Source organism: Achroia grisella, unplaced genomic scaffold (assembly GCF_030625045.1).
Source record: "Achroia grisella isolate CSIRO2021 unplaced genomic scaffold, CSIRO_AGI_Agris_v1 utg1179, whole genome shotgun sequence".
Classification (NCBI taxonomy): Eukaryota; Metazoa; Arthropoda; class Insecta; order Lepidoptera; family Pyralidae; genus Achroia; species Achroia grisella.
Window position 1 is genome coordinate 787558 of NW_026712591.1, and position 17175 is coordinate 804732.

Here is a 17175-nt window from a genome sequence, read left to right on the forward strand (position 1 = left end):
TTCTCCTAAAGTTTGAAGTTCTTGATAGAAACCAGAGAGTAGTAGTAGAATAATTTATCAACAAGTGAATAGGCAAGGGTACAAAACCCTACAGCCAAATCTTCTGTAAAATAATATGATCATAGATATTTTGAAAGCTAATAAGTTAAAATATAAGACTAAATAACATGAATCGAATTCAAGAGGTCGAGAGTTCAGATATGGTGATAACTGTCCTGAAGGAATGTCGTATAGGTACAATTACAACTTTAAACTTATATTTAAAATGGATTTTTGTTTTTCAAAATAACCGTAAAAATAATTAAAAATATTTTTTATTGCATTTGTAGAATTAATACGAACTAATAATTAGTATTATTCTGTTTTATCGAATAATTGGGAACTTTTTTGTTATTTTCTAATAAAAAAATAAAAAAGATCATTCTGACATTTTGAATTTAAAAATCACTGTTATTAGTAAACATGGCCTGGATAACGTTTTTGTAAATTAAAAGTGATTTAATACAATCAATACATCATACAAAAGAAGGTAAGCGGGTTAGAATTATTTTTTAACTGTTATAATGTATAGTTTTGTTTATTTCAAAAGAAATCTACAGTGTTATGTATTTTGTTTCAATAAATTTTGTTTATATTCGTTCTTTTTATATAATAAGCATATTATATTATATATTAGATAACATTCATGTGAGTATGTTTATATTATTGGTTTAAATATTTAATTTTGCTCAGAGGTTATCAGTTTTAATACAAACTAAGAAGTAGTATTCTATATTCTAATTTTAAAATACTAAAATTAGGAAAAGAATTAAAGTTTATTCCTCTGCTACATTTTCGTCACTTCAGTAGTTTAATCAATTATACAAGTCAATTAACAAACAGGTGAAAATAGCGTCGTGTGTATAAGAAAATGTAAATAAAATAGTAAAACTACTTTGTGGTAATAAATTTTGTTGTCGTAATATAAAAACTTAAGATATTAGTGGCTTATTAATAATGTATATGATTATGACCTAATTTTATATATGATCAGACATATAAAAATATAAATATTTAACTATAAACCTAGCCATCAAAATTATCTTTACGCTACTTATATTTTATTAAAATGTTACAGGCATAACAATGAATTCCACTCCGGTTGCTTTGAACAAGGCTTCCATGCGCAAATATGAAGATTTAGAAGTACCATGTGAAGCGGTGCTTGCAAGCTATGTGTGGGTAGATGGAAGCGGTATCCATCTACGCTCCAAGGATCGCACATTCGATTTTATACCTAAATCCCATAAAGGTAAACTTCAATTTCAAGTAAAAAATATAATAATTTGAATAATGTTACATATATGGACAACTAACTGCTACAGAAGAAGAACTTCTACATGAACTCGTCAACATGGTTTATAATTTCTACAGTCAGTTTACTTTTGGAAATTTATATATGATTTTAAAATTACTATGTATTCTGACTCAAAATTGGTAACTGTTGAGTGTTACATGTGTATTCATAACCACATGGTGCTTCAACACCTTTGTTCGATGTGTTATATCTTTACGATAATATAAATTCTGTATAATTTGCTAGTGCAAATTCAGTTTTATTCTTGTATTTATTAATTCATCTAGGTCTATCAGTTCTAATAATAGAATTTTTTAGGAATTCTGCACAATTCTTCCTGACATATACTTCACCATTAGCTAACTATAAAGAGCGTTGGTTCGTTACTCATCCTGTAATTTAATATTCTAACCCATAATGCTTGTACTTAGTACTATATTGTAGAGTCGTAACTCTTGAGTGCTCATTAAATTTCAATATCCCAAGATACCAATTTTAATGCCCTTATAACACTGCTCGATAGCAGATATCGTTGAACAATTATTTTCTTCATGTAATATTATTCCAAATCGCGGTTTCCATTAACATTATCAAAAAAATGTCCACCGATATCCAGCGATATTTTAATGTTTCATTTAGGATAAAAAATATATCTTATCTTTTTTAAATTCCTTTGTTTTTTAATTATTTAGACCTTTAAATGATTAGCGTAGCGATGGCATTTTAAAATGTTAAATCGAATAGAATGTTAATGTGATCAGGATACTAGGAATTTAATTATCTACATTAAACGAATCAAGATCAATACCCATAAAACATTTCGACTACTGCTCACAAAGATATTTTACGACTGCCGATTAATAGGTATTTTGTGTTCGTTTATTTTAGATCTGCCCATTTGGTACTTTGATGGTAGCAACACGTCTCAGTCCAATCCAGAGAACTCAGACACGTTTATCTTCCCTCAAGTGATTTACCACGATCCATTCCGACGTGGAAACCATATTCTAGTTTTGGCTGACACCTACCAACACAACTACCAACCTACAAGTAAGAATTATGTTTGTGAATGTATTTTCAACAGATAGGATAACATATGACATATGCAATTGTCATATTTTTATGTAATTGGAATGGGAAATAAGTTGACGGCCATCCTGATGGAAAGTAGGTGCGTCACCAATATACATGAACGGCACTATGGACATCACGTTATCATGTGACGATTGTGATAAAGCACTAAGGTATTCTTCTTCCATATTCAGTAATTTCACTGCCTTATCTCACCCTGAAACCGAAACACAACGTACAAAGATACTGGGCCGCTGAAATAGGAGAGAGCGGGGTACTCACAGATGACTTTTTACAAAGTCTATATGTAAATATTATGCGATCTCTTAGTCAATTCTTTTTGCTTTTCTTTTGCCATCTTTGTAATTTGACTCAATATTAGAATATGAACGCCTCCTTATACTGAAAGTTAATTTACTGTTATTATCTTAGGGTGTTTTCTATAGGTAAATAAATCTGTCTGTGAAATAATTTTGGTAACAAGTTTCTCACGTGCAAATTAAATTATTTCTCATTCTAATATAATAAAACGATTTATTATAAGTATGACGTTGTTGTGTGGGTGTCTATATCAACTTAGGTGGTGAATAATTATATCTTCACTTAGTATTGTATCGCAAAATGAAATAGTATTTCTACTCTAATGCACTCACATAATGTTACCTATATGAAATACCTAACGGTATCGTATAGTTTCGAGTTTGAACTAAAATAATTCCCACCTACATACTTAACTGTATACAATATTTAAATTTACCCAATTTATTTTCATTTATCAAATAAGCTATACTAGGATTTTATTAAGAATTTCTCATTACATACAGTTTATATACTTCGAGGTTATACTATATATAGTAAATTTATGTTTTAGTATAAAACATATATTCTTACAATATAATAAATTTGTCTCATAATAAAATAAAATAATTTCTCGATTACAAGAAGAAAAAAAATATATAAATCAAGACATCATTATATATTATAACTACCCACCTGCTTCTTTTTATAGTTGGTTGATAAATTGCTTACCCTTTTACAGCCACGAATTATCGTAAGAATTGTGTCATGTTGTGTGAAAAAGCTGAAGTAGAAGAGCCGTGGTTTGGTTTCAATCAAGAGTTTTTTCTTACCACTACTGACGGCCGACCACTTGGGTGGCCACCTGGTGGGTTCCCCGCACCGCCTGGTCCATACTATTGTGCTATAGGGGCTAATAAAATCGTAGCCAGAGACTTAATGGAGGCTTTTTACAGGTAATTAGAGCATGTTCTATTATACCTTATTGGGATGAACTGGATGGTAGGGAAAAAATTATAATATAAAAAAATTTACGTTCATAAGCGGCTAAAATGTCTTGTATGAATAAATGATTTTTCAATTTGAATTTGATGTAATCAGATTCGCCTGTTGTTTATTTCGTAAATAAGATGTTTATTAAATTAACAAAAACTATTTAATGAATAACTCTGCAACAATTTTCTTGTTATATATTATACATATATCATTAACAGGTTAGTTTTATTTCAGCAATCTAGATATTTATCAAGAAATTACTTGACTATATAAACTGAATGTTTTAATTTCCACAGTTGTGATTTATTCCTTTTTCAACAATTAAATTGATCGTATAATACTTATAAAAAAGTAATATTTTTTCAGATGTTGTCTTTATGCAGGCGTTCAATTAAATGGAATTAATCCGGGAAGTACTCCATCACAATGGAACTTTCAGGTATTATGAAATTTAATAACTTGTTGTAACATTGACAAGTATTATGGAGGTAGTAGTAGTGTGTAGTAGTGGAGGTAGTATATACCTACTCGTATGTATAGCATAGGATAGTAATATATAGGATATTAAAATAGAATTAATTGATACTTATCTATACATATAAATAAAATTGGAGTGTCTGTTTGTAATATTGAAACAACGTTTTTTACTACATGCATATGAATGTAAATACGGTAGGTACATACACCGAAATAACATTTTTTATAATTTTTGTCTGTCTGTTTGTTCCGGCGAATCTCTAAAATGGCTGGACGGATTTTGACGAGACTTTTATTGGCAGGTAGCTGATGTAATGAGGAGTAACTTAGGCTACTTTTATTTTGGAAACAAAGTTAAATTCCAGGCGGACGAAGTCGCGAGTACAGCTAGTTGTAAATATATCTTAGCTCTATTAAACTTATATAACAGAATACATATTAGTATGGATGATTTACCCTCAAAATTTTTCCCTAAATCTGAGATCTGTTTGACACTCTATTTTACCAATTATATGCGTTATATTCTAAATATATATTTAAATATCACTTAATCAATGGCCACGATCAATCTTCTACCAACATATGCTGAACAATGTTAGAGATATCATGCAAAAACTAGGTGTCTATCCTAGTTTATATAGTGGATATATTTAGGTACTCGACGCTCCATTGAAATAACATATTAAACATACCGTTACGACTATTATCTCGGATGGATTAGTCAGAGGCATTAGCAATTATTATAATAATAATAATAATAATTCTATCTTCATCACATAACTCATCCATGCTTGGCTAAGGCCCGCGTGTTTGACTATATTACCCCCGTAAAAAGGGAGATATAATAAATATATATATATATATGTCTTAAAAACACAGTATAAAAGATTGTAATTAAAACTTAGTATCATGTGTTTTGCCATAGTAATGGCATGCAAAATAGTATTGTTTAAAATTATACATAATTAACTATACAGAGAGAAATAATAATAATAATTATAATAATAGTTAAATAGGATCTCTCTAGTCGGTATTTATACATTGTCAAAAAAATTGTTTAAACTGTAAAATTCCTTATTTTTTAACCATTCTCGTAATGTCTTCTTAAATAATATTTTCTTATTCATCTTTAATGTCTCAGGAATGCAATTATAAATTCTTATACACATATTTTCACAGTTTTTTGTGTACTGTGTCATTGTATGGGTTTTAGCAAGTACCAATCTATTAGGATTTCTGGTATTTCTTGGATAAATGTCCTGAGCTTTCGTAAATGAATTTAAATTTTGTTTTACAAAAACAGCTTCATATATATAGCGATGGAAGCGTCAGTAGTCCAAGTTCTCTGAAACGTGTTCGACATGACTCGTACGGTGCAAGACCACACAATGCTCTAATACACTTATTTTGAGCAATGAATGCCCTATTAATATTTGTACCATTTCCCCATATTAATAGTCCATAACGCAGTACAGATTCCACGTATGCATGATATGCAGTAAGTGCAGTCTTTCTGTTCGTTATGTTTTTAACACGCTTCATTGCATATATAAACTTATTAATTTTGTTACTAATATTTTCGATTTGTTTTGTCCAATTAAGTTGTTGATCTATCATTATACCCAAAAATTTTGTTTCATTAACTGATTCAATTTGTATATTTCTGTAGTTAACATTAAGATGACAGATTTCATTTTTCAATTTATTAAAATTAATATAATTAGTTTTATTTACATTTATTGTCAAATTATTCATGTCAAGCCATTTAATTATTAGGGTTATAGTTTCATTTATATCAATTTCGTGGTCTTTCAATGTTATATATTTTATATTTGACTTCATCTTCTTTCTTCATGTTGAATAAAATACTTGATATAGTTAGAGGTATATTCCGCTAGGTTTATTAGCATCGAACGTGGCAGCCGGTAATGTCTCTCAGATTTGATTATTTTTATGATCGCTTGCTTCCTTCGCTGAAGATTGTCAGGAATATAAATTTATGCACGAAGTTTGTGTCTGCGGAATTGACCTTTTGGGTGTAAGTCGTAAGCTGGTATGGTAAAATACTAGGCCGACGACGTTCTTATATTAAAAAATGTTAATATAAATATATCAGGAAGTTTACTTATTGTCTAATATATCTAGTAGCGAAAACGGAATTAGTAGTATTATAGAATTTAATTATTCTATGGTAATATTTGCTATTTACAATAAATTTAACAATAGTTATTACTTCTATTACTATTAATTTTCTACTACTATTAATTTTGTATGAATATTACTACATTTTTACTAAATATAATTAAAAAAACATTGTGTTTCTTACCTAAATAATAGCTAGCCCATTCAGACATGAATAAAACATTTCAAAGGTATTCCCCAAGAGCGACGATCACAATTATACAATTGTTTGTTGAGTGTATTTATTTTTGAAGTAAAATAAATAAAACATCTAACAGGAGGATTAAATTTTTAACATATTTGGTATCAATATGTGACTTTATTTGTTGTATATATAGTAGGTACACGTGGTTATTTACTAAGGTTCTGGTAATCCTTTCATTTTCTAGTGCCATAGGTTGGCATTCTATATTTATTTGTTATGTTTTGGCAAATATGCATACACAGAGGTACGTAGGTACTACAGATGGATAAACAATGTAGGAATGCTTTTAGTTCTATCCGATCAATGTTTACCAGCAACATGGTTAAAGATTTTAGGGATTAAAGAGGGCAAACCAACTAATGGCCTAGTACCAAGTGATGGTAAGTGACTATAGCCCATGAGTACTCGCAAGACCACGCGAACTGCAGGTTAGTTGCCGGCTTTTTTAGAATGGATGGGTTTTTAAGAAGGGGAAGGGATTAGGAAAGGATAGGAGATACTGAGGCTAAGAGATGTCGTATTTCTACGTTCGAGCAGGCTCATTCGTATTACACAACTACGCGAGGTCGTACTGCATATTCTACCACTTACAAACTTATTAAATATATACATTTTTTTAAATTGTACAAATACTCAATGCAGTAGATATTATTAGAAAATGTATTAAATAAAAATAATTAATAATTACTCTATACATTAATTATAATTACAATCCCAAATACCTAATGTAATACAGATTAATGAATATTGTCATTTTTAATGTAAATCTACATAATTAGACTCCCGCAACCAAGAAACAACCATTAACGCATAAACAGAAAATTATACACGAAAAGTTTGTAGAATTTCTGTTGATTCTTACTTCATCATGCTTATATTGTATATATAGTAACTGATGTGAATGGACGTCTGTAATGTGCCGTAGGATAAAGTTACTAATATTAGAAGAACTAATTATTTTTTAATACTGTACTGCTTGTATAGGTAGGACCCAGTCCTGCTATTCGATCAGGCGACGACCTGTGGATGTCTCGTTACATTTTAGCCCGTTTGGCTGAAGAATATGGTACTGTGGTAACGTTTGAGCCTCAACCAGTGCTAGATTGGCCGGGAAGCGGCACATTTGTGTATTTTTCTTCAAAGGACATGAGAGAGGATGACGGTATACTGTAAGTAATATAAATAATAGTTTCTTTCTTCCTATACTTAAGAATATATTTGGCTAAGTATTAGAACACAGAATTCTGTGGGTTAGGTCTTTTATGATGCGTGAACATAGAAGACAAATCATCACTTATAAGCGTCCTTTATTGTTTTTTTTTGTATAGTGCCAATTAAACATACTATTATGCATAACAAAAGTATAAAAATATATTTAGGTACAAACTACATTAATCAATTATTTTGAGGGCAGTCAACTGATGCTGACGATTGAAAAACCAATCCTATTCTACTCATGTATTGGTTTGTGTCTATGGGAGCAATAAATAAATATTCTACATACTGTACCTACGAGGATAAATTTTATACTTGTATTTTGGTTCAATTCTACTTTGTCATTACCACATTATAAACTTTTAATTAATGACAGAATATAAAATATTCTAAGTCAGTGTCTAGTTAATATGTCACGAAGGACTATAAATAAATAGGAGAATAAAATCACTTAGTTTTTTATTAGTGACACATCATTTATCTAGTTGTTCTTAACCATAAACCTTAGTTATAAAACTTATGATTGGAAATCATTTATTATTCTACAAAATAAAATAATAGTAAGACAACAGGGAGTCATCTCTTCCTACATGCGTAAGATTACACCTACGCTACGACTCGTGTGGGAAGATTCTAGGAAATAAAAACAGCTAAGGAAAGGAAAGGAGTTTTATTATCCAATCTTGACAGACGACAAAGAAACCGTAAAACTACTCTTGAAGAGAACACCTCATAGATTCACCCCATACATAGTATAAGTATATACATATATAAACTTCTCGTATATGTTATGTGTATATTTAGTGGAATTATTTTCAGACGTATTTTATATGCCTATGAAAATTATTGCTTTTTCTACATATTTTTTTGCTGGATGAGATAGTTTAGTTTGTATATTAATTATTTAAAATATTATTTTATAAAAATGCGAGATATGCCGCACCTGCTACCGCAATAAAATTATCATAATCGTGGAATCGCGTCACGCAAATTTCTGCATTTTTCTTTTTCCCAGACTTATCCTGTGGTAATTTTTTTCAATAGAATTTTATTCAGCTTTGGCACTTCATTAGAAACGAATTGTATATTATAAATTGATTCCAATTCAGCTTTGATTTAAATACTTATTTTTAAATTGTGTTATCGAGTACCAAAATACATTCAAGAGTAAATCAAAGAACATCATGTTAAGTTATACTTTTTATAATAGATGGATATGCACTATCAAGTAATCTCTATATTGTATGTATAGTTTTTATAAAATAATTTACCGAGACATAGTTTTGTTTCCAATTACCATGAACTATTGTCTTAAACTAAATAAGTACATTTATTTTTTATCCAAAATTATGTACATAATATTTATATTGGATCACGATGAAAGTTTATTTTTCTACATTTATTTCATTTAGATAGTCTTGGAATAATGTATTATAACTATTAAACTCAGTGTGAGTTTAATAGTTGTAATACATTATTGAGCAATGAGATAATTTTTATTCCACTTAAAATATTTATATAATGAAGAATGTTAATGGGTATGCCAAATCGGTTGAAAGTTTGGTATAGTAAAGCTTGTATGTATACAAATATATTAGTTTTTGTTTTAGTCAAAAATACCTATTAGTTTTGATTTTATAGGCATTTAAACTTACGAGAAATTTCGAGTACCGCTAACAGTCACGTGACATGTGACGTCATTTAACAACGGTCCACTCCGCCTAGTAGCGAGTTGCCGGCGGTAGGTCAGTGGCTAAGGAGTTTATGCACTATTTTGTTTTGTTTTCATCCGCGCATTACGATAATATTCTATTAATGAAAAGGATGAAGTAATCGAAAAAGGGCAATCGGATGATCTGCCTAAAATAATGTCTAAACTAATGGTTGCCCATTATTTATCAACAAATAATGATTTCATTGCCGCCGAAATGCGAGGAATAAAAATGCAAAGGTAAGTTAACTTTTCTTGCTATTTAGAAAATTATTTATCTATTTTAAAGTGTTTTGTTAAAAAAAATACCCAACTGATGTCGTATACGTATTGCAACTCAAATAGGCAGAAGTACCAAACCTTTAAGTTTTACGATATAGACAACAAATGTGTGTTAGAGTTTTATGTCTATAGGTACGTATGTACATATGTGAATATAGGTACCTCTTTTAAAAAATTTAACTAAACACATATATTGATCTATTGCAAATGTAGTGGGTTGAACAGATGTACTAAACCTTTTTAAATTTTGATTTGTCTTATTAATAGGCCGTTTTTTTTTTTATTTGTAACTTATTCCAGGTCGGCAAGAGACAGCTTTGGTGATGATGCTATCGGTTACATACAAGTTAAAAGAGCAAGTGATGTTTGTACGGTCAAATGTAGAATCACGCGCGAACACCGCGTACGTACCACACGGTACCGTTGCAGTTTAGAATGTAATGAAAAGGACCAAGAAGTTTTAAACGCAACTTGCAAAGATTGTGCTGCTGTAAACGTACTGTAGCATTTTTAATGTGACTACATCGTCAAAGAGAGGACTCAACGACTGTTATCAAATTTGTTGGAATTTTTGTGGTTATAATAAAAATAACTATTGCTTTGGTGGTTGTATTTGTACATTTCGGCACAACACATGATTTCCTAGTATTTGGTTTGGTAATTTTTAAAGATATTTATAATTTCTAAAGAAACGTAAGACGACTCCGTGCTGAGAGCGCGAGCGGACTGAGCGAGTGTTGTACTATGACGTCACACCGTCACACGAGTCCGCATCGCACGTTTACTTCTATAAATCAGAAACTAATTGACGTAATTGACGTATTCTTTCACTTATATTTTTAATATTCAAAATTAGTTAACATTCTTCATTGTAAATTAAGGTCCCCAGTCATATGCGCCTATCAGAATTGGTTAGAGAAATTTGAGGAAACATTAAATATAATATTTAGTAGTTAGTTCCTTTTGAAACGGAATTTGAAGTAAAATATCTAACACGTTTCCTATTATTGTGATAAATCCGTATGCGACAGTATTGATTTGGTACTTATTGGTTCCTAGGGTGATTGAACGAGCTATAGACAAATTGGCTCGACGTCATGGTGCTCACATCAACGAGTATGACGCTAACAATGGAGCTGACAATGCCCGCCGTCTCACGGGAAAAAATGGGATGCCTCATATTAGGGATTTTACTGCGGGTAATTTAACAACCGTTTATTACTGTTATATGTAAGTTAAAATCAATTTTAAAATAAAACCAAATGTTTTTATTTTAAACACAATTTTAAAATGAAACAATAGAACAATGGAAAATATCACTTATTTATTATTTATAAAATCTATATCTGTAAACGTTAAGCCTAAGCTTTACAATTTCTATGTGTCAGGCAGTAGGCAGTTAATGTAAGGATATAAAATTGAAAATGATATAAGGTTTCTAAAAATAAAATTTGAGACTTTTGCGTTATTATTATGTTAATCCCAGGTATAAATAATATCATAAGCTTCGTACTGCGTAGAGTAGAAATAATAAAATCAACAAGATTGTATCAGTTTACCATTAATAGGGTTCCATAGAATATTTATGGATTTTATTCGATTGTTTATACGGGAATAGCATACGGGTATAAGTTGAATGTTGCCTAATATTAATTAGTAATTAATGTTGCTTGTAAATAAGAATACAATTTCTTCAATATCTCTGCATAATAATCATAATTAAATGAAGTTATAATCTTCATAAGTGTTATCTCAAATGAAATAGTCACCTGTCGACGTCATGGTGAAAATAACTTATGGCATGCCTACAATACGGGTATATTTGACTTCCACTTGATAGGGGCGAGTCTACTGCTGTCTTTCAGTTTAGTACGGTTTGATATCGGTATTTTCTTTACTCTCCATTGAAGGAAATACCGATATTAAACATCACAGGAGAGACAGTTAACATAAAATCATAAATTGATACTCATAGTGTTAGGTGTCGGCCAGATTCGTTTTGGTCCAATCTGGATAGCAAACGATACATTACGATAACCTCTTCATTTATGTATACAGTGAAGGAAACGTAAAAATAAAGAGAATAAAGTTTTTGACAATTCTAAGGACGGTCTAGCGATATAGTCTGCTATTTGAAACGGACAATTGACATTGCCGACAGTATTTTGATCCTTTCAATTTCAGATAACGACTTTTCATTTGATATAACGTATCCGTATCATTGAGATCTCTTAACTATTTTAGTTACCACGTTTATTTCTTTTCATTGATGAATTAAAAACCAATTTATTAAGGTCATCTTTGAATATAAATTCCTGTAAAGGTTCAGGAGGATCGAACGTAAAGTTCAACGTTATCTGTATGCGACATATAAACAATGAACATGTAGGACTAGATAGCCATAAAGAAATTTTAATGGTTCCGTTTCTCCCATTTCGCCATGAAACCCTAAGAACGTTAAAATATTTATGAGAACATTCATAAAATTTATATTTGGGGTGAAAATGATACAACAGAAACAATAATACATAAATGTCACATACATACACATACATAGGTGACATAGAGAATGTAGCGTGCATATATTATGTTACAAAATGCTGTGACTATAAGAAAATTCCATTGCCTCTGGTCCCCGTGGGTATTCCCAAAAACCTTTCCTATTGGATGTCTAGGTAATATACGTGTAAGTAATGTGGATTCTAAGTCTAAATTGAACTTTCTTGACAGAACACATTGGTCTGAATTAAGAGTGTGTGTGTTTGCATGCCAATTACTTGCATTTAGCACACCGCCTTAAATCCGAAGGAGTCGAGTTCGATTCCCGTACGATGGAAACACTTGTATTAAAGAGTATGATTGTTTGTATTGATGTGGGTGTTTTCTATGTTAGTTTATTATGTATTGTAAAAGATAAGTTTTTAACTGTTTCTATCAGTTGTTTAGTACTTATAGATAAAAGTAAGCGTGCTGGTGATTTTATTATTATACCTATAATTTTATAAAAATAAATAATCATTTTAAATGATAACTAACTTAAATGTATACTAGCTGTGACCGCGGCTTCACCCATGTTAAATTTCAATTAAAAATAAAGCCAATATGTTTTCTGATCCAAAAGCTATATTACTGTAAAGTTTCATCAAAATCCGTTCAGTAGTTTTTGCGTGAAATAGTAACGAACATCCATATTCACAAACTTTTGTATTTATAATATTAATAATAATAAGATTAAGATTAATGTAAAATGTATGTGTAGTAAATAATAAAATAATTTTTTATTTTGCTTACAATGTTTTTGTAGAAAAGTGTTCACGATGATAATCATAAAATCACAACATGTTTTTTAGTTTTTATCTCTCACCTCCAGCCACTTACCTCTGATACCTACATCAAATCCAATTCAAAATTCAATTTTGGCTTTAAACGACCCCAAATAACTAAATCGTATTTCTGGCAAAGCATACAATATGTATTTTGTAATTAAATATGATTGCAAAATAACATGTCTATTTAGTATTACATTACATATAAAATATTTAGCTAAAAAAGGTTTTCATCAGATTCCTTGTGAAACCACTATAAAATGTTGCAGATGATAATCCATTTTAATTTTTCGAGAGACTATATGCAATATAGTTTTGTTACCGAGGCACTCCTCTGTATCCTATGTTTTCGCCGCCAGGCAAAGCAAACAATCAAAGTAACTTTTGGGTTTGAAGAGCAAGATATCGCAGTGAAATTACAGATTACGGCGACATACTGATCACTTCATGTAATATGATATCAACACATACTAAATATTTGTATTCAACATGGTGGTAACTAGCCTATCGTCGTCTCTTGAACTAATTTGATTTATTTCCGAAGTTTCTAGTATTCAATTACATATTTGTAATGGTATCATTTTATATTATGGACTTACTGCTAAAATTAGGAAACAGTGGGCCATAATGCTTTCATTTTAGGCCTATTTTTAGATAGGAATTAAATATCTACATTTATTTATTTATTTTTTATTTATTTAACTTCAATGCACACAATATACAAAATATAGTAAAGTACATTTGGCGGACTTAACACCATGCGGCATTTTCTACCAGTCGACCATTGGTGGTGCAGAGAGTAAATGTTGGCGGTGCAAATATAATAAATGATAAATAAAAAGCAACAAAATATAAACAGAATGATAAATACAATATATATCTAAGGAATACAATCATAAATTACATAAATATATGCAAATATTATATTATACATATATACAAATAATTATATATATAAAATAAATATATACTAGATACTCAATAGTCTGACAGTCACAGAACCATAGAGAGTAGAATGGAAAAATAGTGAAAGAAAGAGAAATAGAAGAGAGTAGTAAAAAGTTACAAATTGAGATAATGTTCCCGTAGTTTATGTTTAAAAGAAATTTTATTCGTAGCGGTTTTGATTTCAAGAGGTAAGTCATTCCAAAGTTTGATAGCCTAAACGGAAGAATAGTGGACAAAACCGGATAAATGAGCCGGGATATGAAGTAAAAATTTTCTAGTTGAGCGAATACCGTGATTGGTGTTTTCTTAATATAATCAGGAGAATTTGGATCGTATAAAATGGAGTATAGAGTACATAGAATACGTACATTTCTACGGTAACGGATAGGTAGCCATTTAAGCTGTGAACGATAAGAAGAAATATGATCGAACTTGCGGAGATTAAAAATGAAGCGGATAGAGTTGTTGAGAAGACGATCCAATTTGTTTAAAAGGTCGACATTCATGTCAGAGCAACACACATCTGCGTAATCAAGGGTGGGAAAGACTAAGGATTGTATAAGGAGAATTCTTATAGGGAGGAAATTTTTAAGCCTATATAAATTACGCAGTGCCATTGTAATTTTTCGACTGATCTCATTAACGTGATTGTTCCAGCTAAGAATACTGTCCATCAATAAACCGAGATTTTTAACATGAGCAGTATAGGAAATAGTTTGATTACCTTTTTATGTGCGGATAATCAATCATGGAGTTCCGCCCGCATTGGGGGAGATGAACGAGCTCGTACTTCCAAACTCCTACCGCCTAAATACCCCAAATCTTTTATTTTTGACGTGAGGTATAAAATAATATACAGGTACCTCTGAAGTTACTAAAATTACCTGTTTCTTGTTGTTCATGCAGGTGTAGCGAACAGAAGTTGCAGTGTTAGGATTCCTCGACAGGTGTCAGAAGACAAACGAGGGTACCTGGAAGACAGGCGGCCGGCATCGAACGCAGACCCCTATCGAGTTATATCCATCATGTTGAGAACGTGTATATTTGATGAATAGTATAAATTTGTTGTATAATTAATTTGTTTTATTGTTCGGGAATTTATAAATATTATGTAAAACTAATATTATCTATATTCGTGTATACTCTATACATATAAAAAAAATTGGAGTATCTGTTTGTAATATTGAAATAACCGTTTTTTACTACATGCATATGAATACAAATACACCAAAATAACATTTTTTACAATTCTTGTCTGTCTGTTTATTCCGGCTAATCTCTGAAACGATTTTGATGGGACTTTTATTGGCAGGTAGCGGATGTAATAAACTTTTATTTTAGAGAAACAAAGTAAAACTAAACCCCGAAGTCGCGGGTACAGCTAGTTTTGAGTAATATTCTGATGTTTTCGTTTATGCTACCTTAAAACGAATAATTCCAAAGAAACAATCTCAAAGCATTAAAAAGAATTAAGTGAGCTGAGAATATCTTTCCAAAAATGTAGTAAACAAGTAAAGGCATGAAGAACAGCCTAGTTATAGGTAATCTTGGAGCCCCTTTGAAAGAACGTACGTGACGTTCTTTCACGGGCAAATCTGCTTTCACGCAGGAATTTCGTTCCTATATATCTAAATGTAAACAACAAGAATGATCGTGCGGTCCGCCAGCTTGCGCATTTCTCGTATCTTTCAGCTATGCGTGTTTGAGTGCCTTTTTGTAATTATTATTTCCCATTGTAAAATGGCGGACATCTGGCGGACAAGAGCCTACGAAACTAAGACATAGTTATTTTCATATATATATATAAATATATATTATTTTAATTTATATATCTCAAACATGGTATTGGAAAATTGATTCTGTGCCATAACAATACTTTTAGTAATTTTAACAATAATTAGAAAGTGTACCTCAAAAAAGTAAACGCAAAAAATAGTAAAATGCAATCATACACGACTGCACGTGCTGACTTTGCCGCGCAAAAATGCGAGCGTTCTTTATCGCATATGAAACTACATGTCCTATAAAGGCAGCTATTTATCATTTTATTAAATTAATTTGAAAAAGCTGACTTTTGACGTCATCTTTAAAGTATACGTATTGTTCCGTATTCCGAATTTCCTTTGTCTAAGCAGGTTGTATCACCGGTTTACTGGACAACTTGCTTTAGTGGAGAAAAGGACGCTTGGTAATACTGGCCACAAATAAAAACATGTGGCCACTTAAATTTCGAATATAGAATAAAAAAAAAAAACATTTGAGCAAAGGTGAGCAAGTTTGGTGTAACATTGCTTTAGGGTGTTCAGACTGTGCAAGACTTCTTTCGCGGGTGAAATTGTATATATATTATAATATACATTTTCTATTCAAAGTATACAGTCCACTGTACATTTTTATTTCTTATTTATACGAATCCGTAATACAACACGTATATATTTAAAGATATGTAAACATATATTTTTCCGGCTCATAACATATAGCTCAGATTAACTGACTAAACAAACAATACAATACCAGAGGTATGATTTTTTCTTACGAATAATAAAAGAAGAGTGAAAAATATGATTCACATTTAAGTGGTGAGAAAGGTCATTGTCGTACTACGGTTCAATTGATTTATTCAGCTCATAAAATCCTGTAAAAACATCACAAGAAGACGAAACAAATGTAATCAGATTTATTTTTCTATGAGAATATTAGATAGATATTATTTCTGATGTAAAAACATGGCGTTATTTTTATGGCTTGAATAATATTTGTGAGAAACTTTATAAATCTCTAGACACGTCTTACCATAAACATGGTTCTAAGATTATTAAATGCCCTGGAACTAAAATTATTTATGTAATCCTCGCGAGAACATACATGTACATTATTTGGTATATTTGTTAACAGTATTAGGTATATTTAATGTCTTTTTTATTTACTATATATCTATTTTTCATTGTTTAGTTGATACAATAGTATAATGTAATGGACTAGTTATTAGATTACACTTTTTATACATAACACTTTCAATTATAAAAATTATAGATACATATATACATAAATGTACAGTTATGAAGTTAAATAAAGTAGTCAATTTTGCGAAAATTATTCTTCATTTAAAATTAGTTTGTCTATACCTCTT

At 30.5% G+C, this 17175-nt stretch overlaps 1 protein-coding gene across 2 annotated transcripts; it reads left to right on the top strand.

Annotated features, from left to right (window-relative positions):
* The first annotated feature begins 442 nt into the window (after positions 1-442).
* On the top strand, positions 443-15129 carry LOC131852779 (glutamine synthetase 2 cytoplasmic-like). Of its 2 annotated transcripts, XM_059203508.1 has the most exons (8): positions 443-529; positions 1118-1291; positions 2225-2386; positions 3447-3660; positions 4067-4139; positions 7548-7732; positions 10831-10970; positions 14952-15127. In XM_059203508.1, exons 2-8 carry the CDS (start codon positions 1126-1128, stop codon positions 15098-15100), a joined length of 1089 nt encoding a protein of 362 aa, XP_059059491.1. In that variant the 5' UTR covers positions 443-529; positions 1118-1125; the 3' UTR covers positions 15101-15127. The 2 variants fall into 2 exon arrangements, with proteins under 2 accessions (XP_059059491.1, XP_059059500.1); XM_059203517.1 differs by lacking the exon at positions 443-529 and having other exon boundaries at positions 1122-1291; positions 14952-15129.
* The last annotated feature ends 2046 nt before the right edge of the window (positions 15130-17175 follow it).

Coding starts and splice junctions, on each gene's coding strand:
- LOC131852779 (XM_059203508.1), top strand. CDS start 1,126: ATGAATTCCACTCCGGTTGCTTTGAACAAGGCTTCCATGCGCAAATAT. Junction 3,661..4,066: donor TTAATGGAGGCTTTTTACAG/GTAATTAGAGCA, acceptor ATATTTTTTCAG/ATGTTGTCTTTATGCAGGCG. Junction 7,733..10,830: donor AGAGAGGATGACGGTATACT/GTAAGTAATATA, acceptor ATTGGTTCCTAG/GGTGATTGAACGAGCTATAG.